The sequence below is a fragment of the Vulpes lagopus genome, chromosome 3 (genome assembly GCF_018345385.1).
Source record: "Vulpes lagopus strain Blue_001 chromosome 3, ASM1834538v1, whole genome shotgun sequence".
NCBI classification, from domain to species: Eukaryota; Metazoa; Chordata; class Mammalia; order Carnivora; family Canidae; genus Vulpes; species Vulpes lagopus.
In genome coordinates this window covers 111,262,662-111,286,617 of record NC_054826.1, presented here as the reverse complement: position 1 = coordinate 111,286,617, position 23,956 = coordinate 111,262,662, and the positions used below count along the sequence as shown (strand labels likewise).

Sequence of the window (23,956 nt, the reverse complement as noted above, 5' to 3'; positions counted from 1 at the left end):
CTCCCTCTGCCTGTGTCTCTGCCTCTCTCTATGTCTCTCATGAATAAATAAATAAAATCTTAAAAAAAAAAAAAAAAGAAAGAACGAACTAAAACCACCATTCCAGGTCACTCTCCTACTATGTTCATCAAAAGAAAAAACAAAACATATGATGATAGAATTTTATATTTTTGGGCTGGGTCAGCATCTTCTACATGGGATATATTTAAATAATTTGTTTTGTAAACACTAGCAATCAAGCATTCCTTGTATTTTAGAATATCATCTTTGCTTTCTACCCTGAATGTTTAGTCTCCCAATTTACAGTTGTTTTGTCTTGCTTGTTTTTAAAAAGGAGGCTTCACGCTGGGCTTGAGATCTGAACCTCAGATGAAGAACTGAGCTGAGATCAAGAGTTGGATGCTCAACCGAGTCACCCAGGCACCCCACGTCATTTTAATAAGTAATATTCATATTCTTTGGGTCATTACGCCATTTACTCTGTTTTCAACATTTCCAACCTCCATAGCCCATTTATGTTCACAGTGGCTCAAAGATCAACAAGGTTCTAGCCTAGTCTTAAATTTGTTGAAAGAGATAAAGGGAGAAGAGTCACCTCCTACTTGTCATGAAAAAACATGGCATTATCAAACTACGAAAGGACTTTTCTTGTGGTTGCAGCCAAGTGCTCATTCTTGGCAGCTGCCAGAGGGTAGGGAGCACACAAAGTTAGAAAATAGCAATGAACAATTAAGCATTAAGCTTGACAGTCACATTAAGCTTGAAAGTCACATATGACTTTCAAGGGCATTAGGAAGTCATTCAGGGTATCTCAGCGAGGGGTCAAGTGGCCAGATGTGTTAGAAAACTTTGATGGTGGCAAGTATAATGGTTCAAAGAATTGGAGGCAGATTACTGTACCACCCTACCCCCTTCACTAAAAGCCAAATCAGGACCAGGACCATGTGAATGCAGGGGAGGGCAAGATGTATTTAGAAATATACTAGATGACAAAAATGAATAGCTATAGAAGGAGCAGGAATCAAGTATCCATGAAGGCTCAGAAAGGTGCTTTCAAATAAAAGTACATGTAGGGCAAAGGGGAGGCTGGGTTCCATTTTAAGCATTCAGAGCCTAAGACAACCGTGAAACCTGCAGATAACCACTGATGAATATGGATCTGACGTCAGCAAGGAGGTAAAGGCTTGACATAGAGCTAGTTTAGGACCCTTCTAGTGGTTAACTGCCCAGATGTGCTTACAAGAGTCCTAAGGACTAAACCCTGGAGCAATGCCACATTTAAAAAGGGACAGAGGAAAACAGTCATAGAGGTATATTAAGAGATGGGGTGAGCAGGATTCTGGAAGAATTCAGGTAAGGGAAATACTGATCCTCAGTGCCAGATCTCCACCTAAGACATGATGGATTTGTCTCTGCACTAGAGCAGAAGATCCACGAAGGGAACGAGTTTTGCTGTTGTATCTGCAGTGCTTACAACAGTGCTGGGCTCTTAGTAGCCAGTGGAAAGGATACAGGCCAGGTCTTCAGTAGTTACCGAACTTGATCATTAGAAGGCACTGATGATAAACACCAGGGCCACTGTCAGGAACTGCCCCCCTCCCCCTACATCCCTACCCTGTCCAACTCCACCTAAGCATGGCTAGGAGTCTGCCTCCTGGAAGACAGAAGGTTGAGACAGACACAGGTTCACCACTGAACCAGGGGGTAAAAATCTCATGTGTCTCAATCACCCATTTTAATAAAGTTCTACATAGGTAGACATCATCATTATGACGGGTTCCTCTTAAAGACTATGAAATTACCTAGAGCCCATAAAAGCTATACAGAACCGTTGAACATGCAAGTAATTTTAGGTTAAAATGAATCTTATGGGAGTTATGCCAAATGAAGAAGTTGTCCATCACTTATGTGTTTTATGAGTTTTCACATTTGCTTACAAATTAGCATAGCTAGATGATCTTTTACAGCTCCCATCTCCCATCCCCACCAAATTAGCATAGCTAGATGATCTTTTACAGCTCCCATCCCCACCAATTACTGTTGGTGGAGTTCTCACTATATGCTGAAGTTCAAAGATCAAACTGGAAAGTACCAGATTTTGTGATAAAGAACCCCAAATAGAGCCTTGTGGTTCCTGAGGTAGAATCCTGCTCTGACAGATGAGCAGCTGGGATTCCCAAGTCCATCAGGCCCTGTTGGCAAGGCGAGGCTCACTTCCCCTACACACCAGCAAAACAGGACTGGAGAAGCTGTTGGCCCACAGCAGGCACTTCTGACAATGGCTGATAAACCTGAATTTTCCCTGCAAACCACTCCAGCTGTTTGGACCCCCAGGGACTCTCCCTTCACTAAAGCTCCTCTTTGAGTACCACAGCCTAAAATATTCCTATTTCCTCCACAGGGAGAAGGGCCCTTGAGGCTTAGTGCCTCTAAATGCAACAGGCTCTGCATCTATTTACTCAAGACTCCACAAAGCATATTTGCTACACGGGTATTTATTCAAGGACTTTCTATATTCAGTCACCACTGAAATCACTGCTAAGCTCTTTCCGTATCTATTTGCGTCAGTTCTTCATGTTGGACGGTGAAGTCGACAGGCAAGGGTGAGCCTGTTAGTTATGATTGATGATGACCGGCATGGCGTCACAATCGAAGAGCTCTGAGAGTAAACACTCGTGGAGGAAGAGGATGAGAATGGAGAGGAGGGTTCTGAGGAAGGGCCCAGACAGGCTGCCCCACCCAAAGAACCTGAGGCCTGCATAAGGCCTGGGATCTGCTTTCCCCTCTGCCCTGGAAGGTCCTCTCTGGGTGATTCTAAGGCACAGTGGTGAAGGACATGATTGGCCCACTGAGAGTGGTCCTCTGGTCTAGTGGCAGCCCCTCGCCTGGCTAACAGTGCAACAAGCATTCCATTTAGAAGATCTTCTCAAACACATGCAAGTAGCATTCTCTAATGGAAATGGAGACAAGGTCTTTCTTGGAAGAGAGTGCCCCAGAAGACACTCTCTGCCCCAAGACCAACCAGGTCCCTTTTAAGGTCCCTGAGAACAGCAGCCTGGGAGCAACCAAGACTTTCAAAGGCTGACAAGGCACAGAGTGGATAAATGAAAAGATAACAATACATGGAAAAAACAAAACACAACACAACTTTGGCTTATAAAACCTCCAACCTGAGGCAGGGACTTCCGTGTCCACCAACATGCTGAAACAGATGATTGTAGCAGATGGCTGTCAGAAATGCTTTAGCATTTCCCACACGGTCCACACCTCAAGCCCTCTGCTCTACCCTCCCCCACAACCCCCAATACACACACACACACACACACACACGCACGCACGCACACACACACACACACACACACACACACAAATAGTATCTGCAGAATAAGTCAGAGGTTGGGATCCAAAGCCTGAAGTCAGGATAGAACTCTTGGCACTCCGCACTAAATCACCATGATTAGTCCTATCTAGACAGCAAAATTCACATTAGCCTAAGCTCAAATGGCAGGGTCTGTCTTGTGAAAAGTTAGGCTGCACCCAAGACTGCCAGATCTGGAAAGTCTTTCACTTCTCCTACTTCGCTGAAAGGCTGTCCACCCTGGTTGAATGTCAGCTTATACCGTAACCGGATGGGCTCCTGGACAAAGATAGAAGACATTAAATTAGTGGGGAGAGACATAGACCAGCCCAATGTAAGAGCTTTTACCCACCCAGCAGTCACCAAAGAATAGCATATCATGTTAACTCCATGCCAGCGAGGCCTTCAAACCACCATATGACAGGAACACCTGGCCAGGACCCTCTAGGACGACACACACAAGGGGAGCCAGCCATACATCCTCGGAGAACTCCCACACCTTTGCAGTCCTGAGGTGGACCACAACTCAGAGACCAGCTAAGGAGGGACAGGCAGAATTCACACCCTTTCAGAGGACTCCATGGTACAAGGGGGAGTTTGTGTCACTCTCTTGGATCCCAGCTCATGGGAAACTAGTCACAGATCTTCCTTCAATGAGCCCCCGAAGAAAAACAGACTCAGCGAGAAATATTCCACCACCATTCCCAACCAGAGACTTTAGAGCAAGACCTAAATAAACCTTTCAACCTATCATGTTGTCTACCTTCAGTTCAGGGCCCCACCCCCCATCCCCTTGCTATCAAAGTTACCAGAACATACTTTGTGTGGATTGTCAAGCAACAGCATCTGAGAGATCACAGCTGGAGGCATCAATGGACTGAATGCAGGGAGCCTGGAGCTGGATGCCGGCTGCAGCTTCACTCTCATGGACTATCGGGGAGAGAAAAATCCATTATCTAACTCATTCCTAAAAAAGTACAGCTTCAAAGATGGAGTTTACGTAAACACCCATCAAATTAAAGGGTTCAAAAATCCTTTCCTTCCATAAACAGAAGTTGTGTGGTTAGTGTTAGCTTATGAGAGGCAACATGAGGAGCTAGGGCATACCTGGGCTGAGTTCTAATTCTGCTTCTTACTAGTTCTGGGATCTTGGGCAAAATACTTAACCTTTCTGAGCCCTAGATGAGCAATTTATAAAATAGAGGTAACAATAACAAATCCCACAAAACTACCATGAGGATGAGATGATACATATCTTTATTTCTGCCTACCTCAAATCTTTCCTTTCAGGACCTCCTTTCCCTGTTCATTGTGACGCTGGTATGGCTATTAATCAATGGGGCCCTACTTCCCTTGGAAAGGAATGGATGCAGTATATAAGTTGGCCAGAGTACCTCATATCCCTTAACACAAGTTACTGGTCCCAGGTATGCAAGTAACGCCAGCAGAGCCAATCCTAGCCCTTTCTTGGGTAATCAATATGAGTGCCTCATATCAGATGGAAGTTTCCTTCTGAGATAAAAAGAGTTAAGGAGGTTAAGAACTATGTCACTCCAGAGCTGCTGATAGCCATTTCCATGCTCTGTGGACTCTGCTGGAGAATAAGCTCCAAAGAAGAAACCAAAGTCAAGAGGCAGAAAGAGACAGATTCTTAAGGAATCATTTTAAGAACTTATCTGGATCCAGCCACATCTGAAGTCAGATATTCAGAAATCCCCAGTTACACAAGCCAATCAAATTCCCCCCTTTGATCTTAAATTCCTCTGAAGATTGTGTCTCTGATACCTAACTAAAAGATAATGTCCTAGCAAAGGACCTGGCACTCAAACATAGTAGCTTAATTGAAAAATTCAAAGCTGGCCAGTGACGACTCACCTTTGGCACAGCCACTTGAAACATGATGTCCCAGACAGGCTGGGTGGCAGTGCTCATCATGGTCAACAGCAATACTTGCACCTCCGGGTGGCCAGGGGCCCCACTCTGGGAAAAGTGGAGCAGAATTCGGAATCCATTCCGGTCATACACGATAAGAGGCGGCAGGCTGCCTGGTAGAGAAGGACCCAATCAAAAGGGTTACTAGCATGACCACAAAGTCGCCCACAGCCAAGCCTGAAAGAGATGTACATGTTATCATCAAATGCTACTGTTTCTCCAGTCAGCATAGCTCCTAGACTGACCTCCTTGGACCCAACCTTTCTGCACCACCAGCCCTCACTACTTCCAGTAGGACTTCTAAGGCCCTTCAAACTGATCTCTCCCCACCATCCAACTATCTGAAGCACATTACCAGCTTTTTTTTAAAAAAAGGAACTTTTTTTTGAGGGAGATAGGATTATGACTAAAATACGCTGAACACTACAGAAAATACAGGATATCATAGAAAAATGAAATAAAAGACACCAATAATTTACCCAGAAATAAACATTGCTAACATCTGGGCCTATGTCCTTCTGGTCTCTTTTATATGACTACACACACACACACACACACACACACATACATACATACACACACGCACCTCTTGCATTTGATATTATAATACTATAAACACAGATCTCTTCAAGTCAATAGGTTTAATAACATTCCAATGGAAATCCTAAAAGGATTGTTTTAATTCATCTAAGAAATGATTCTAAAGCAAATGAGGGTGGGGTTGGAGGGTAAATTCATGAGACTATCCATTTAAAAAGAGGAAGGAAAGGTTATTTGCATCAATAAATACTCATAAGTATACAACTGAGCAAAGAGGTAGAAAACAAAGCATGCAGAATAGACCTAATAGGAGAACTTAACACATTAGAACACCTATTTCAAAGTCAGTAGCTGATTCAGTAAGCAGTAGACAACTACCTAACCTGGGAAAAAATTTTTTAATGAAGATCCTTATTTTATGCCAAACATCACTTATCAAAATGTAAGTTCTACAGCAAATTACCCTTCAAGAAAGGAATTGAATCAGGGTGCCTGGGTGGCTCAGTCGGTTAAGTGAGTGACTTGATCTTCAACTCAGACCATAATCTCAAGGTTGTGAGATCGAGCCCGGCATCAGGCTGAGCATGGAGCCTGCTTAAGACTCTCTCTTTCCGGGCAACCCTGGTGGCTTAGCGGTTTAGCACCGCTTGCAGCCCGGGGTGTGATCCTGGAGACCCGGGATCAAGTCCCACATCAGGCTCCCTGTGTGGAGCCTGCTTCTCCCTCTGCCTGTGTCTCTGTCCCTCTCTCTCTCTCTCTCTCTCTCTGTGTGTGTGTCTCTATGAATAAATAAAATCTTAAAAAAAAAAAAAAGACTCTCTCTTTCCTTCTTCCTCTGCCCCTCCCCAACTCAAGTGCACAGGAGTGCACATTCTATATCCAAAAAAATTTTCATTAAAAAATAAAAAATAAATTGAATAAATGAATGATAGCGCCATGATTATATAATGTATGGAGACATTTTAAAAAATAAAGGTTTTGAAGAACAATTCAGAGCATGAAAAACTGCTATGGCTTATAACATTAAAGCAGGCTATAAAACATTCTAAGTATACTACAGTAATGCTTTTACAATTTATTAAAAACATGTATATGCACATGACTAAGACAAGAAAATACATTAAGACATAACAGAAGGGGATCCCTGGGTGGCGCAGTGGTTTGGCGCCTGCCTTTGGCCCGGGGCGTGATCCTGGAGACCCGGGATCGAATCCCACGTCGGGCTCCCTGCATGGAGCCTGCTTCTCCCTCTGCCTGTGTCTCTGCCTCTCTGTCTCTCTCTGTGTGACTATCATGAATAAATAAATAAAATCTTAAAAAAAAAAAAAAAAAAGACATAACAGAACTTCCATCTCTGGGTGAATAGTATAGATTTCAATTTTCTGCTCTATTTTTTCTAAAATTTCTACATTGAGGGGTACCTGGGTGGCTCAGTCAGTTAAGCATCAGACGCTTGATTTCAGCTCATACCATGATCTCCAGGTCCTGGGATCGAGACCAGAGGCAGGCCCTGTGCTGAGCACGGGGTCTCCTTGAGATTCCCTCTCTCCCTTTCCCTCTCCCTCAAATGATTAAATAAAATCTTTAAAAAATTCTTAAAAATAAAATTTCTACATTAAATGTATTTTTTCACTTAAAAGAAAAAAGTACAAATAACGAAAAGATTATTTGAGAGAGAGAGAGAAAAAAAGAAAGAAAAAACAGCAGTGGAGGGGAGAGGGAGAAGCAAACTCTCCACTGAATAGAGAGCCGGTCTCAGAGCTCCATCCCAGGACCCTGAGATCATTACCCTGGTCGAAGGCAGATGCTTAACTGACTGAGCCATCCAGGTACCCCTAATTTTTTGTACTTTTTAAATAATTTCAGATTTATAAAATGTTACAAAAACACAAAGAACTCCCATATGCTCTTTACCCAACTTCCTTAAATGTTAACATTTTACATAACCACAGTACAATTATCAAAACTAGGAAATTAACACTGAAATGTATTATTATTATTTTATTTAGAAATATCACTAATGATAGTCCTTTTCTTTTTTTAAGATTTTATTTACTTGCCCCAGAAAGGGCGCTAAAGAACACAGGGATGCTTTTGTTTTTACAGCCCGTGACATTCTGATTTACCAGAACTAAAACTAGAATAATTGAAATTCAATGGTGTGAGCCTAGATATGGGACCTCAATAAAAGCCTGAACTGTCTACCAAAAAAAAATATATTTTATTTACTTATTCGTGAGACCCACAGAAAGAGAGTGGCAGAGACACAGGCAGAGGGAGAAGCAGACTCTGTGCAGGGAGCCTGATGCGGGACTCTATCCTGGAACTCCAGGATCATGTCCTGAGTCGAAGGCAGATACTCAACTGCTGAGCCACCCAGGTGTCCCTGAACATGTATTATTTTTAAGTTAAAGTAAATATCGTAAATGATTCCCACCACATACTTTTTAAATTCCTCTGCCTAGTTCCAGGGCTCCTTACAATGTGACCTCAGCACGCCAAGCCATAGGAGAGCCATATGCCCAGAGAAAAGGGCCTGCACCATACATCTAAAGACCCCAGGTATCTCCTGCTCACATGTAGCATGTTAACTGTACGCAGTCACCTTCCTTCCATCCTCCGTAAGGAAATAATCTCTGCTCTTCCGTTCTAATGAGGACCCCTAGTGGAAGAGGACCACCAGCCAAGTTCTTCCTTTCCATCTAACCCCACATCTTCAGAATTATTTCTGCCACACTGGACATTCCCTACTTGAATTTCAAATGAGTGAGCATCACATCTGTAAATAGACTCAAGCCCCCTAAATTAAAGCCCCCAATATCCTTTATCTATAGTGTCAACCCCAAGACAGAGAAAACTTTACAAAAAATAGTAGGTAAGAGACTATGAAGCCATCTTCAGGCAAAATCTCTACCAGTCACCTTACCCAATTTAAGAGCCAATCCCTACCAAACCAGAGCAGATAAAGCTGGATATCTAATAGCAAGGGAAGGGGAAAAAAAGTGAAACTGTACTTACTGGGCTTAACAGACTCCAAAGGGACAAACACTTGAGCCAGAGGTGTATTCTGGGAGGATGGGGAAGAAGCCAATGGCCCAGCTTCCCAGGACCAGCCTGGAGAGGACTTAGTGCCAGGTGGCACTTCCTTAGGGATGCTCTTCTGTGGAACATAATTCCTGCAAAGAAATTTTTTAAAATATTAAGACTAGCAAAAATTACAGACAATTCCAGAAATCTGATTAGGTTTTCTGAAGAATGATATACGAAAGGGGGGAAAAAAAGAAACATATATGTCTCCTTGTATTCTGGAGGGATAGGACTTTAGATGGGTAATTTCACCTGTGCTTCAGTTTTCTCATCCATAAAATGGAAATAATCTAGCATCTATCTCACGGGGTTATTAGGGTTTAAAAAAATTCATTATTATTATTATTATTATTATTTTTAAATTTAAGACAGAGAGAGAAAGAGGCAGAGACATAGGCAGAGGGAGAAGCGGGTTCCCAGGGACCCCTATGTGGGACTCTATTCCATGACCGGGGAATTATGCCCTGAGCCAAAGGCAGATTCTCATCTGCAGAGCCACCCAGGTGTCCTTCATGGAGTTATTAAAATTAAATGAGAAAATGTGGGCAGCCCCTGTGCTGCAGCAGTTTAGTGCTGCCTGCAGTCTGGGATGTGATCCTGGAGACCAGGCTTGAGTCCCACGTCGGGTTCCCTGCATGGAGCCTGCTTCTCCCTCTGCCTGTGTCCCAGGCCCATTCTCTTTCTCTCTCTCTCTCTCTCTCTCTCTAAATAAATAAATAAATAAATAACTAAATAAATAAAATCTAAAGACAAAATAAATGAGAAAATGTATAAAAGGCATTTAGGGGACTGTGTGCACATAATTAGGACCCAATAAATTATACCTATGAAGGTAATCAAGGCTATAGTTGTCAGGCAGCCTCTGACAACAAGTTGCTCAGTTAGGTTAAGTTTCTTATACATCGTCACCAGAATAGTGGGAGCTAGGAGATGATAACACCGATTACACTGACCACTTCATTCACACTTCATGATTTTGTCCATTTGGAATATAGATTGAAAACATTTTTTTTTTAAGTAGGCTCCACATCCAGACCCTGAGATCAAGACCTGAGCTGAAACCAAGTCAGACCTTAACCGACTGCTCAGTCACCCAGGCACTCGGAAAACATTTTCCAATACAAATTGAAAACTACAGTCTAAAGTAACCTGCTCCCAAATCAGGAAGATAACCAGCCCCCTGCTGAGTGGCTAGAAGTAAATGGAAAGAAACCCCCTCTGGGTGACAACAAGAATGATCTCCCAGCATATCTCCATGTCCACGAGGGCCCTGTGTCTCTACTGCAGACATGGACACTCTCAGGCTGTCTACAGGAAGACAAACCACTCCAACCTTCCCAGAGGCAAAGCAAAAGAATCTACATACATGTCTATATTCACGCCCTAGAGCACCTCTACTTTTAGGAATCCAGACTACAAAAAATGCTCCAAATGCCTTTGAACTGAAAGCTATGTAAATAACCACAAGAGGGGAATGACTAAATATACAAATATTACATACAACCATCAGAATGGGAGAAATTTATATAAACTAATATGGACATGTATCAAAGATGTAATATGAAAAACTCACACTGGAGTACAGTTTGTAAATTATGACCCCATTTGTATAAAAATAAGCATTTTATCACTCCCTAAAGATAACGTCAAATGTTCCTTCTTTGCATTTCTGTGTGTGTAGTAATGTGTTAACTGGGTCTTCCTATATTATCTATTTCTCTAGTGATCAAATTTTGCTTAACTTCAGATTACACTGTAATCAGAAAAGGAAAAAAAAAAAAGTCTATGATCACCAAAATCATCATTATCATCCACTGCTGCTACTCCTTAAACCAACCCCTTTGCAAAGGTCCTGACCAAAGCATGTCTTTTCCTCTGACTTAGGATGAGGGCCAAAGGAGAAGGGAAACACATATTGAACTTTTGGTAGACAGGAAGAAGTCCCTCCAGGGAAAGAGAAGTCTCAGGCTATCTTCAGGTGTCACTCCATACTCTACTACATAAACACTGCTCTTTGGCCCAGCCCCCACGCCAGGAGCATGAAGCATGCATAAGAGCCACTCTTCTATTTTCCTTGCCCACAAGACTCACAGAGGCCCTGGACATGGCTGTGGGGAGAGGAGATCCAGCAAGTTCCTTTCTGCAGGAGGGCTCTGAACACCACCACCTGGCAGCGTGCTGGCGGTGGGATTCCTCTTTTCCTTACAGCAATTCTGATCGGCAACCTGTCAAACCAGGAATGGCTAAAATAAGGGCAGGGTATGAATGATCAGGGGGGTGACACTATGACATAGGCCTACTGCATTTCCTGGGGCAGGAGGAGAAAGAAAGGGCAAGAGAATATAGGACTCCTGATCAGACCTTCCGTAAGCGAGAGCCTGGATACCACTAAAGAGAGTAGGGGTACAAGGAGAGGGAAAAATGTGTCTCTTGGGGGGGTTCAAGTCAGACAAGTATAGGTAAGGAAGAGGCTTTGGACGGCCAAGTCCATAACTGCCACCAGGCTATGCTGTAGCCCCTTCCCCGTGCCCAGGCAGCACTCTCCTCATGAAGTTAGGTTTGGGGGACCACACCCCCTCTCCAGCCCCTAGGAAGAGCTTCCTTACCTCGTTGGTAATCGGAGCATCACCAAGTCCTATAAGGAAGAAACAAAAAGATGCATACCAGTAACTCTACCCAATAGGAACTGGAGATTGATTCCATGTTCATCCTTTCTAGAACATTTAGAAAGCCTAAGCAAAGCAAATTACCCAAAATCATTCAACTCCTCCATGGCAAATCTGAGACTAAATGCAAGGAGGACCTCTCTCTGAACTTCCCAGGATAGTAGCACCCCCTTATCCATTAGGGGATATCTTCTAAGACTCCTGGTGGATGCCTGTAAAGGCAGATAATGCCAATCCCTATGCCCCCCACAAACACACATATACATCTACAATTAAGTTTCCTTTGTAAGTTAGACACAGTAATGATAAAACAGAATAATGATACACTGTAGTAAGAGTTACATGAATGTGGTCTCTCTCTCAAAATATATTATACTGTACTCACCCTTTGTCTTCTTGTGATGGGAGATGATAAAATGCCTACGTGATGAGATGAAGTGAAGTGAACAACGTAGGCATGTGACATAGCCCTAGGCTACTACTGACCTTCTGACCATAAGTCAGGAGGATCATCTGCTTCCGGACCTCTAGTAACTGAAACCATGGACGAAGGTGGGAGGACTACTGTACACCCAGCTCCCTCTAAAAACGGGCATATTCTCTCCAAGTGGAACCAGCTTACTCACTCTCCCCGGGAGTCAGGGCCATTCTGTGCCTGCTCCCCCTGAACACCAACCCTCACCTAAGGCTGCCAGGTCCTGGTGAAGTAATGATGGTGCCACAGTCCCAGCCTGCTCAGATCCATTGTCCACCTCCAAGTCAATCAGAGGGCAGCTCTTCATGAAGCCTGCTGGTTTCTGAAAGACTAGAGAATGGCCAAAAAAATATCAGGATGAAAGCAAAGTCTCCACTTAATGCCTGTCAGCTTCCCACAGGCCTTCTCCCAATCAGAAGACCTCACATGGGCCACTCAACGCACACCCACTGCATGGCTGGATGTACAGACTGAGTTGGCATCTGGAATATGAGGCAGCCAGAGGACTGCCTTTCCACCTCAGCAATCAGTGTCCTCTACTAAGGATCCATTCAACCTGGCCAGAATCAGAGCTGATGTCTCTAGCTCACAAGCCTTTTGACCATAGCTAATCACAATCACTGAGTGCTTAATAAAAATATAAAACCCAGGCTGAGCTCTAAGCAGTCTCAATTCAGAAGGTCCAAGCTGAGGACCTAAGAATCTGCATTTCAGCCAGTATTCCAGATGATTCTGATGCAGCTAGACTGCAAGGCACCACCAAAGCAGATTTTTTTTTTTTTTTTTTTTTTTTTTTGGTTTGGTTTCTAACTCCTGTAGGTAAAGCATTCATGAGAAAAGGAATCAAAACCTGGGTACAATATAGCCATCTGCTTCTGAGGACACCCAAACCTGGGGTCGCACCTGCCAGTCAGTTCATGATGGCACATGTGGCAGAAGCTGGCTAAATAAAACCTACTGTCAATGGGAAGGGCAAAAATGTGTCTCATTTCTATAACATAACCCAGAATATTCTGAGAATCCATTTCTTCTCTGGGATTTATAGGATGACCAGGCAGAAAGTAAGGAGAGGCTTCTTTGCACATACCTCTGGAGACAGGTAGGTCTCCTACTGAGCTGGTCACTGTGTTCCCAAAGATGACTCGGCCCTCCATCACCTGTTTGTATAGCAGAACTCCCTGGGTGAGAAGGTCATTTGCCTGGAGAATCTCCGCTGAAGGAGAGAAAAATGAGAACCTGCCTGATTTAGCTACCAACAATCTCGGTCTTTTTTAAGCCATTCCAGACAGCAGCTATCCCATGGCTCTACCAGGTTCAGTATACCCATGCCTCCTGCCCTCAGATCAGGTGATCAGGCCCCTAGCAGACCTAGTCATTCAGTCCCTGAACCCCAATACTTCTAGCTTTCAAGATGAAGGAGGAACCAAATTTCTTCACCGCCGTTCCCAGTACCTTTCAACAGGATAGTCAACACTTGAAACACGTCTCCTTCAACCAAGGAACTGAAACTTTAATTAACTAAAATAAAAAACTGGTCCTGTCAATGTGGATGCAAACATTAAGAGATTTTTGTGGGGAGGCACCTGGGTAGTTGTCAGTTAAGTGTCTGCCTTTCGCTCAGGTCATGATCTCAGAGTCCTGGAATCAGCCCATCAGACTCCCTGCTCAGCCAGAAGCCTGCTTATCCCCTATCCCTCTGCTGCTCCCCCTGCTCATTTTCTTTCTCTCTAAAATAAAGAAATAAAATCTTAAAAAAAAAAAAAAAAAGAGGGCAGCCCGGATGGCTCAGGGGTTTAGCACCACCTTTAGCCCAGGGCGTGATCCTGGAGTCCAGGGATCAAGTCCCACATCAGGCTACCTGCCTGGAGCCTGCTCCTCCCTCTGCCTGTGTCCTGCCTCTTTCTCTTTGTGTTTCTCATGAATAAGTGAATAAAATCTTAAAAAAATATATGATGAATTTATAAGTATCAGATATAGAAAAACATACCTAAATACCACAGGGCATGCATGCCCTCAGACCACTGTGGTCTAAAGAAACTTTGTAGGTCAAAGAACATGTTTTTTTATGTAATAAGAAAGAGGTGAAGAAAAGAGGAGCTGGGCAGCCAGGGTGGCTCAGGGGTTTAGCGCCACCTTCAGCCCAGGGCGTGATCCTGAAGACCCGGTATTGAGTCCCGCGTTGGGCTCCCTGCATGGAGCCTGCTTTTCCCTCTGCCTGTGTCTCTCTCTCTCTCTCTCTCTCTCTCTCTCTCATGAATAAATAAATAAAACCTTAAAAAAAAAAAAAAAGAGGATCTATCTGTTAAAACAAGACTTATGAAATGCCACCAATTACAAAGTATGGCTTTTTTGAGTCTGATTTTAAAACTAAATGCCCAGGGAAATCTGAACACTGATGATCACCCTGAAACGTTTGGAATTTGCTTCAAAGAGAATGAGGGATGTGGGAAGAGAGCACAGTACACATGAAACAAGAGGAAAAAAGATGAGCCATGAGCTGGTAATTGTTAACACGTAAAGGGCACACAGGATTTATCCCACTCTTTCCTTTTACGTGTTTGGAAATTTTCCATAATAAAAAGTACAAAATGTTTTATTTAAATCCCTATGCAGGGGCAGCCCCGGTGGCGCAGCAGTTTAGTGCCGCCTGCAGCCCAGGGCGTGATCCTGGAGACCCAGGATCGAGTCCCACATCAGGCTCTCTGTATGGTGCCGGCTTCTCCCTCTGCCTATGTCTCTGCCTCTCTCTGTCTCTATAAAAAATAAAAAATAAATAAAAAAATAAAAATATATATAAAATAAAATAAAATAAAATAAAATAAAATAAAATAAAATAAAATAAAACTTACAATCTCTGCTCCTCATTATAAATCAATCAATCAATCAATCCCTATGCACAGGTACTAAATTCTCCACTGTCCCTACCATCGTCCCTGCTGTTCCTCCTCAGCCAGCCTCACGTAAGTGCCCCCTGAAGGCACTCAGGTTGGTGAAACCTCCAAGATACAGCAGTTTCTCAGACTTCTGTGGACGCCAGTATCCATTCCAGCATCTCCCTTACACCCAACTTACATGGCACATTTCCACCGCTCATTCTGCTTTCAGACCTGCTGATGACTGCTTGCTCAGGCCTAGACTGTCTTGGAAATCAGTTCTAAGCCAAGACGGGATACATCCTTCTGAAAAACCTAAAGCCACTCTGTCTTATTTCTGGCACCACTGCAGCCCTGCAGGAAGGAGCATGTGTTCCACCCCCCAGTGTCCCAGCTGTGCCTCCAGAAGAACAGCTGCGTTACCGAGTGCATCATCGTCATCTGTGGTATCACTCGCCAGCCGAAACAGGGTGGGCCTCAGCTTTTCACATCGCTCGTACACGACCTGAGAAAACAGAGCCTGGTTTCACTGCACACACCAAGGACCCACAGCAAGGCCCCAGGTGCCTCCAATAAGCATACAGCAGAGTCTGGGGCTTCTGGCATCCTCTTTAGTCTGTCCCAAATGCATGACTGCAGGTTTGAAGTGACAAGGCTGTTAACAGTGTTAGAAAAGGTATGGGCTACAGTTACCTGAATTTTTTAAATAGTTAAAAAGGCGACCTAAGAATCCACCTTCTGAGCATGTAGGGTAATACCTCTTTTCCAAGCTCCTTTCCCTGCCCCCTAGAAGAGCTTTAATAATGGTAACCCCACATGGAAGCCTGAAGTGACTGCCCTGCTTTAAAACTAAGACCCAAACGCCCCATCCAACTGTTGTCTTTTTTTTTTTTTAAGATTTTATTTATTTATTCATGAAAGACACAGAGAGAGAGGCAGAGACACAGGTAGAGGGAGAAGCAGGCTCCATGTAGGGAGCCCAATGTGGGACTTGATCCCGGGACTCCAGGATCACTCCCTGGGCCAAAGGCAGGTGATAAACCGCTGAGCCACCCAGGGATTCCAACTGTTGTCTGATGCCAGTCTTCCTTTTCCCACTGCAGGTTCTCCCAGGACTAAATCTCGTTCTGCACCAATTAACATCTGGGAAATCTCACTCTCCTCATCCCAGGAGAGTGCTCTGGACAACTTCACCCTCCACATGCTATGTACTAAGGAGGACATGTAACTTCTGTACACGTTGGGCTTCCTTCCTTGCAAGGGAGCACATTAACTTAATACTCCAGGCCTCCCTGGTGGCAGTGCTCTCTACTGACCTTCCCGGGGCTGGTAAAATGAAGACCTGATAGGGGAGTCTGGGAGAGGAAACAGGAAGGAGCGAGCCCCTTCCTGCCACTTTGCTCTTGAGAGCTACCTACCTATATGGAAACCCACATTCGGCTCTGCTCCTACCAGCTATACGTTTTAGAGAAGGAAGCCCCTGGTTTGCCAGCACTATTTTAGGTGGTAGGTACACCTACCTGATTAGGCTTCAGTATTAGGAAGCCACTGGCCAATATTTATGTGCCACTTTTTCCAAAGTATGCTTTACCCATTATAAAGGTAAAGGTTTGTTTCCTGCCACATCTCTCCTGTCTTCTAGCTGGTTATCATCTTGGGTGGGGGAGGGGGGAAAAGTTGTGCTATTTAGAAGGCCAGCACGCCAACCCTGCTGATTGACTTGGGCGTAAACTCACCATAGGGAATTGGTTTGAGTGTCTGCCTGGCCCAAGCAGAGTACTTTCTGAGTACTGTCCCCTCTGGCCCCAGAAGGCCAGCATGATCTTCTCTATAACACTACTCAATCCTACCTGAGCTGATTAGCTTGGGGTAGATATAGGAGCCATGCTGGACAAGCAGATTTTTTGCTTAGGAACTTGGAATAAGGAAAGATACTAGTTTGCTTCTACTAACACAGTAAAATGGAAGGGCAGGGAAACTAAGGAGCTAGGTGAAGGCCATCTCTCCTGTGCAGAGAAGCATAAGAAGCTGGACAAATGTAGCTAACAGAAGGAGGGAGAAGAGCACAGCTCCAAGGACAGACTAAGAACGGTTGGCTTCCATAGCATTCCAGTTCCAGCACCATCTGTCTGCACTGGACAGTACTGGCATAGCTAGGACAGTAAACGCACTAGCGACAGAAGAAAATAGACAAACTGAATTCCAAAACTAGGGTAGCCTGGGTGGCTCAGCGGCTTAAGTGCTTGCCTTCGGCCCAGGGTGTGATCCTGGGGACCCGGGATCGAGTCCCATGTCGGGCTCCCTGCATGGAGCCTGCTTCTCCCTCTGCCTGTGTCTCTGCCATTCTCTCTCTCTCTCTCTCTCTCTCTCTCTCTCATGAATAAGTAAAATCTTAAAAAAAAAAAAAAAAAAAAAAGAATTCCAAAATTAAAAACATTTGCTTCAGAGGACAACACTATCCAGACAGTGAAAAGCCAACCCACAGGATGGGAGAAAACCGTCTGACAAAGGACTGGTATCCGGGATAGATGAAAGACCCTTACAACTCAAAAACTAAGAGACAGGGATCCCTGGGTGGCACAGCGGTTTAGCGCCTGCCTTTGGCCCAGGGCGCGATCCTGGAGACCCAGGATCGAATCGCACGTCAGGCTCCCTATATGGAGCCTGCTTCTCCCTCTGCCTGTGTCTCTGCCTCTCTCTCTCTCTCTCTCTCTCTCTCTGTGTGTGTGTGTGACTATCATGAATAAATAAATAAAATCTTTAAAAAAAAAAAAAAAAAACCTAAGAGACAGCCCAATTAAAAACTGGGCAAAGGATCCGAACAGACATTTCTTCAGACAAGATGATACACAAGCGGCCAACAAACACAGGAAAGAAAGCTCAACTCAAGCCATCATGGAAATACATCTCAAAACCACAGTGAGATACCACTTAACACCCACTAGGATAGCTATTATCAAAAAGACAGGCAATAACAAGTGTTGGCAGGATATGGAAAACTGGAACCCTCACATATTGCTGGTGGGATTGTAAAATGGCACAAGGATTTGGCAAACAGCTTGGCAGTCACTCAGAAAATTAAACAGAGCCACCATATGATCCAGCAATTCCAGTTCTAGATATATATACTCAAGAAAATCAAAAGCTTACATTGCACACACCAAAAAACTTACATACAAATGTTCATAGCAGCATTCATAATAGCCAAAGTGGAAACCCGAATTCCCAACTGATGAACAGACAAACAAAATGTGAGGCAGCCATCGGAATATAATTCAGTCATAAAAAGGAAAGAAGTTTTGATACATGTTACAAGATGGAAAAATCTTCAAAACGTTAAGTGAAAGCATCCAGATTCATAAGACCACATGTTGTAGGATTCAATTTACACAAAATGTCCAAAGAGGCAAATCTGCAGACACAGAACATAGATTAGTGGTTGTCAGGAGCTGGCAGGGGAGGTGGTGGTAGAGTGTCTGTTAATGGGCACACGATTTCTTTTAGGGCCGATTCAATTCTTCTAGTTAGTGTTGATGGCTGCTTTTAGAATATGTAAATTCTCAATAAAGGTGTGAAAAAAAGACCTCGAGATGTGTAGGATGTGGGGGAATTGGAATTCTCATGTAATGCTGTTAGAAACATAAAATGATACTACCACTTTTTAAGAAACTGGCCAACTATTTTCCAAAGTTAGCTGTATACTTAGCATGTGACCCACCAATCCCACATCTAGGCATGTACCCAAGAGAAAGGAAAATTTATGTTCACATAAAATCCTGACACAACCATACACAATTGTTTATATACAGCAGCTTAATTCATAATCATGTAAATAACCCAATATTCATCAAAAGATGGATATACATATTGTAATATACACACACAACAGAATACCACTCAACAATTAAAAGCAAACTATTGATATGCATTGTATGAATGGATCTCAATTATGCCAAGAGAGGAAAGCCAGAAGGAAGAAATAGAATGAAAGAAAAACAGAAAAAAAGAAAGAAAACTATATTGTGGGGGGATCCCTGGGTGGCGCAGTGGTTTGGCGCCTGCCTTTGGCCCAGGGTGCGATCCTGGAGACCCGGGATCGAATCCCACATCGGGCTCCCAGTGCATGGAGCCTGCTTCTCCCTCTGCCTCTCTCTCTCTCTCTCCCTCTCTCTGTGACTATCATAAATAAATAAAAATTAAAAAAAAAAAAAGAAAAGAAAACTATATTGTTCCATTCATACAAAAGTCTAGGAAATATAAATTGATCATAACACAGAGTAGGACAGTGGTTGCTTGGAATGGGGATAGGGAGACAGGGAGGAAAGGAGAGGAGGGATTACCTAGGGGGGAAAAGGAAATTCTGGGGGGTGAGGGACATGTTTACTACCTTAATTGTGATGATGGCTTCATAGACACACACATGTCAAAACACATCAAATATGTTTTAAATATGTGCAATTTCTAATGTGTCAATTACACTCAATTATACTTGAATCTATTTATTTTAAAAAAAAAACAGTACCTGCAAGGCCTCCTGGTCTGGTGGGGCCTGCCCCGGCCTGCGGTACATGCTCAGCATTTCCTGCAGCACCTTCACATGGCTCCGAACCTCCTCCACAGCACTGACTCTCTTGGACACCTTCTCTGATTTCTCTTGTTCCTTTCAGAAGAGAGAGGATGGAGGTGAGGGAGCAGAAGATAATGCTTGAGCAAGGGGCGGGAAAGAGGCACTGCGTTGGCAAGCTCAGGGAAGTTACTAGAACACTGAGTGGGCGGGAGTGTTCACTCAGTGGGCGAAAAAAACACTCTGAGCCCAGGATCTCTGCAAAAGGCAATGCAGTCCAGGGACCAGGCGGTCCACTGCTTCATACTACCAGCTTTAACCCCTTTGAAAACCAGATTCCCCAACTAGACTCACTGGGACAGAAACTGGGGTCTGTGAGTGCTTTGGGCTCTTACATAAAAGTACTTGGGAAGTATACAGCATGACTCTGCTTCCAGTCATATCCTGCTACCCTCAGGGGACCCTCAGCTGTGCCCCCATTCTGGGCCCAGAGGCACTCTCTTTCCCCGGACAACTGTGTACCCAGGCCCTCAAGCACACACATCCTAAGTTCTGCAGAACACATTGGAAAAATTCCCACCTCCTTGACCAAGTTCTTGATTAGTCTGTTTGCAGCCTGAAGATCCTCAGGGTGGTTGCTCTTCAGAAGCCTTGTCAGAAGCTAAAGAATGAACACGAAGAGCAGGTGAGATGACCTCCCATGTTAAATGGCCCAGAGCAGTAGCAGCAGTAATACAGGAATCCTGACAACAGCTCCTCATTTCCCATGCATTCTCTTACCAAGTCCCCAGGATAAGAATATGTAGGTATTAAGACTATCCCCCACAGACACTCGTTTTCAATACCAGTAAGAAGGTGAAAGGGGTACCCCCCAGGAGACATTTGGCAAAGACTAGAGTCATTTCTGGTTGTCACACCTGGGAGTGCTACTGGCATCTAGCGGGTAGAGGCTGGTATACTATAAACTCCCTACAGTAAACAGGACAGCCCCCAACAAGAAAATTATCTGGACCAAAATGTCACTAGTGCTGAGGTTGTCCTGGGCCATACACTCTATGATGGGACACACCAATCAGTGATCTTGTTCGCTTTATTCCCAACGTCTAGCAGAACACCATGCACATGGAACTCACTGAGTCGTCACTGATGCAGTAAAGATGGCTACACTGAACCCTAGAGTGTGTAAGTAACTTTGCCCAGGTGATGCAGAATTCTCTTTCTGCAAAGTCCATGCCATCTCTCCTCTTCCCACCCTCTGCAACTATTAAAGCATCAGCAGAAGAGCCAGAGAGAAAGGCAGCCCAGAACCTAGTACAACCCTGCCTTTCTGACCCCATGGCCATGGAACCTCTAGGTCCAAAGGAAGGGTACAGCTGAGAGGTGCAGTTAGAGGCAGAGGGAACCCAAGCCAGACTCAGACAGCCTGAAGCTTTCCTGGTACTCACTTCCCAGAACCTGTATGTGACCAAGAACAGTAATGACCAAAAGCACAGCCCCACCAGTGCTCAAGAGCCCTCTTCCCATTCAGAGGCACTCTAAAGCTATCCCTAGGTCTTTGTCCCTCTCCTTACTGATGTATGAGAAGCAACAATTATGGGAAGCAATAGCAGAAGGAGAATGTGTAGGATCAGGCTTACTGGCGCGCGCGCGCACACACACACAGAAAGAGAGAGACTTGAGCCAATATACAGCTGATTCTTTCCACCATCTTCTCCTAATACCACACATACACTGGATACAACTGACCATTCACATTGCCCACTTGGGTTATCCTTTTGTACCTTCTTTCCCTCAGAACGCTTATACAGATAAGCATGGAGGGAACAAAGAACATGGCATTTATTATTTGGCCCCATCCATGAAGAAAACATTCAGATCTGTGCTACCTGACTCTAAGAGCCTGCTCCAGAGAGAACTCACTAACCCACCTCCCCATAGTTCCCCAATCTTTGGTCCAGGGATCAGAGTACATGCCAGGGGTATTTCAGGAGAGTTCCTAAAAGGGGTCTGATCAGATTCCAAGTCGGCCACCAAGGTCAGGGAGGGGCTCCTTACCTTGGACTTTTCTTCATCAGCATCAAAGATAGAGCTCTTGGGCCAGGGGGAAGGTGGAGGCAAAATTTTATCCACTGGTAGTTTAGGGTCTTGCTTGATGATTCCTAAAACATACAATTTGTGAAGTTAAGATACAGATATGGGTACTCCTGGACTTCAATAGCATGCAGCATAAAGTCCAGAAACTCCTAGCTCCTGATATCCCACTGGGGAAACACTTTGTCAATGACTTTTTTTTTTTTTTTTTTTTAAGATTTGATTCATTTATTCATGAGAAACACAGAGAAGAGCCAGAGGGAGAAGCAGGCTCCATGCAGGGAACCTGATGTGGGACTCAATCCCAGAACTTCAGGATCATGCCCTGAGTCAAAGGCAGACGCTCAACCACTGAGCCACCCAGGGATCCCTGTCAACGACTTTAAAGGGAAAGATCCAGGGAATGATCAAGGCTCTGCATCCTCCTTCAGGCGATTCCAAAGACCCAGAACCAAAACAAGGGACATCAGAGCCAAACTAAGTGAGATCAGAACCATACCCTAGAGCTTGTGGGCTGTGGCCCTTGCGCTATAAAAATACTGATCATTGTATGCAGGTACAAAACCTCCCAGGACCCAGAAATTACTGTAGGATCCACCACACTCCCAAGAACAGTGAGTACATGTGACAGAGCAAAATAGTCCATCCTGAATCCAGGTTCCTTCTACAGAGCTCTACAGACTCCCAGCCTCCACGCAGGACACAGAAAGGCATGAACTACATCACTCTAACCCTGACGACACGACACTGGACAACCTACAAATCCACTGCTTTTCTTGAATCTAATAAAGAGTGGAGATCACAAGGCAAGAAATAACCTGAAATCTAAGGAAAGGCAGCGCCTCCAAGTCAAGATGGAAGGCAACACCAAGGCGAATTCAGATAAAATTGTTTCTAAATTGTTTACAGGCCAGTGTGAGCTAGCAAGAGAACACAGAACCTTTATTTTTTTTTTTAAGATTTTATTTATTTATTCACGAGAGACACAAAGAGAAAGAGAGAGAGGCAGAGACACAGGCGGAGGGGAGAAGCAGGCTCCATGCAGGGAGCCCAACATGGGACTCGATTCCGGGTCTCCAGGATCACACCCTGGGCTGAAGGCGGCGCTAAACCGCTGAGCCACCCGGGCTCGCCCAACACAGAACCTTTAGGCCCCTAACACACAAGAGGGACAGGCTCTTCTCCAGGAACTCTTGGAAAGACAATGGGAAAGGCCTGCTGTCCCACCTATGCCCTTCTCCCTCCCTCCAGAACAAACACCTTCAACTGCTGGGGAAGGACAATAAACCCTATAGTCCTCAGAGCAGCAGTGGGAAATCTACTGCAGCTTGAGAACAGAAGAGAAAGCCTTGTGCCACTAGGGGAAGGGCAGGATCACACACAGGCCCTACTGAAACCCAAGACATGGTGCCCACCTAAAATCAAGGCCTACAACGAATTATGACGCCTACCCCCTTACCAGGCTAACTGGCATTGGGTAAGAAGTCATAACAATCAACTATTAAGAAAGTATCTGGAAAAAAACCCTCTCTGAGCAAAAAAAAGGAAGACCTAACACTGAGATGAAGCAAATACAGAGAAAAACTCTAGCAAATCAGCTCCCACACTCAACACAAGCCAACATCGTAGGAATTTAAAATCTGGTATAGTGAGTGAGGGTAACCATAGCAACAGTAGTCTCAAACCCACCTCAACTCCTGTGTACAAGAAGGAAAGGTCTGCCCGTTTCAAGGGCACAAAAATTATTTGTGTCAGCAGCACCTGGCTGGCTCAGTCAGTAGAGTTATGTGACTCTGGATCTCAGGGTTGTGAGTTCAAGCCCCATGTTGGATGCAGAGATTACTTAAAAATAAAATCTTTAAGAGGTGCCTGGGTGGCTCAGTCAGTTAAGTGTCTGCCTTTGGCTCAAGTCATGATCCCAGGGTCCTGAGATTGAGCCCTGCATCAGGATCTCTGCTCAGCAGGGAGTCTGCCTCTCCCTCTCCCCCTCCCACCCATTCATGCTCTCTCTCATTCACTCTCTCTCACTCTCTTGTTCATGCTCTAAGTAAATAAAATCTTAAAAAAGTAAAACAAAAATCTTAGAAAATCACGTGTCTCAGTCTCTACTGTCCTACACAAGATATCCAGCTTTCACTGAAAAAAAAAAAAAAACAAAAAAACAAAACACAAAGCACACAAAAAAACAAAAACAGATACCGTGAAGAGGAAATGCAATGTAAGCCATGGAGTCCGACCTTGTTTCTTCAGCATCTGGTAAGCGTCTCGGATCTTTATATCCTCCGGAAACCAGACAGTCCAACTGAAGAGTATTTCAATGACTCTTCCTTTCACTTTTTCTGTGGTCCAGGAACCTAGGTACTGAAAAGA

General features: G+C 44.3%; 1 protein-coding gene across 2 annotated transcripts in view; it reads right to left on the bottom strand.

Moving 5' to 3' along the window:
- Positions 1-2,479: 2,479 nt before the first annotated feature.
- The window catches only part of GGA2 (golgi associated, gamma adaptin ear containing, ARF binding protein 2), a 33,641-nt gene continuing 12,164 nt past the window's right edge, over positions 2,480-23,956 (bottom strand). For both annotated transcript variants that reach the window (XM_041749693.1, XM_041749692.1), the window contains exons 5-17: positions 23,824-23,947; positions 21,551-21,654; positions 20,076-20,156; positions 19,454-19,591; positions 15,355-15,436; positions 13,146-13,271; positions 12,266-12,388; positions 11,524-11,552; positions 11,009-11,142; positions 8,849-9,006; positions 5,234-5,403; positions 4,178-4,288; positions 2,480-3,637 (exon numbers count right to left, since the gene is read on the bottom strand). In XM_041749693.1, the coding sequence (XP_041605627.1) occupies positions 3,527-3,637; positions 4,178-4,288; positions 5,234-5,403; positions 8,849-9,006; positions 11,009-11,142; positions 11,524-11,552; positions 12,266-12,388; positions 13,146-13,271; positions 15,355-15,436; positions 19,454-19,591; positions 20,076-20,156; positions 21,551-21,654; positions 23,824-23,947 (1,491 nt within the window). In that variant the 3' untranslated portion in view covers positions 2,480-3,526. The remainder of the gene's footprint in view (positions 3,638-4,177; positions 4,289-5,233; positions 5,404-8,848; positions 9,007-11,008; positions 11,143-11,523; positions 11,553-12,265; positions 12,389-13,145; positions 13,272-15,354; positions 15,437-19,453; positions 19,592-20,075; positions 20,157-21,550; positions 21,655-23,823; positions 23,948-23,956) is intronic.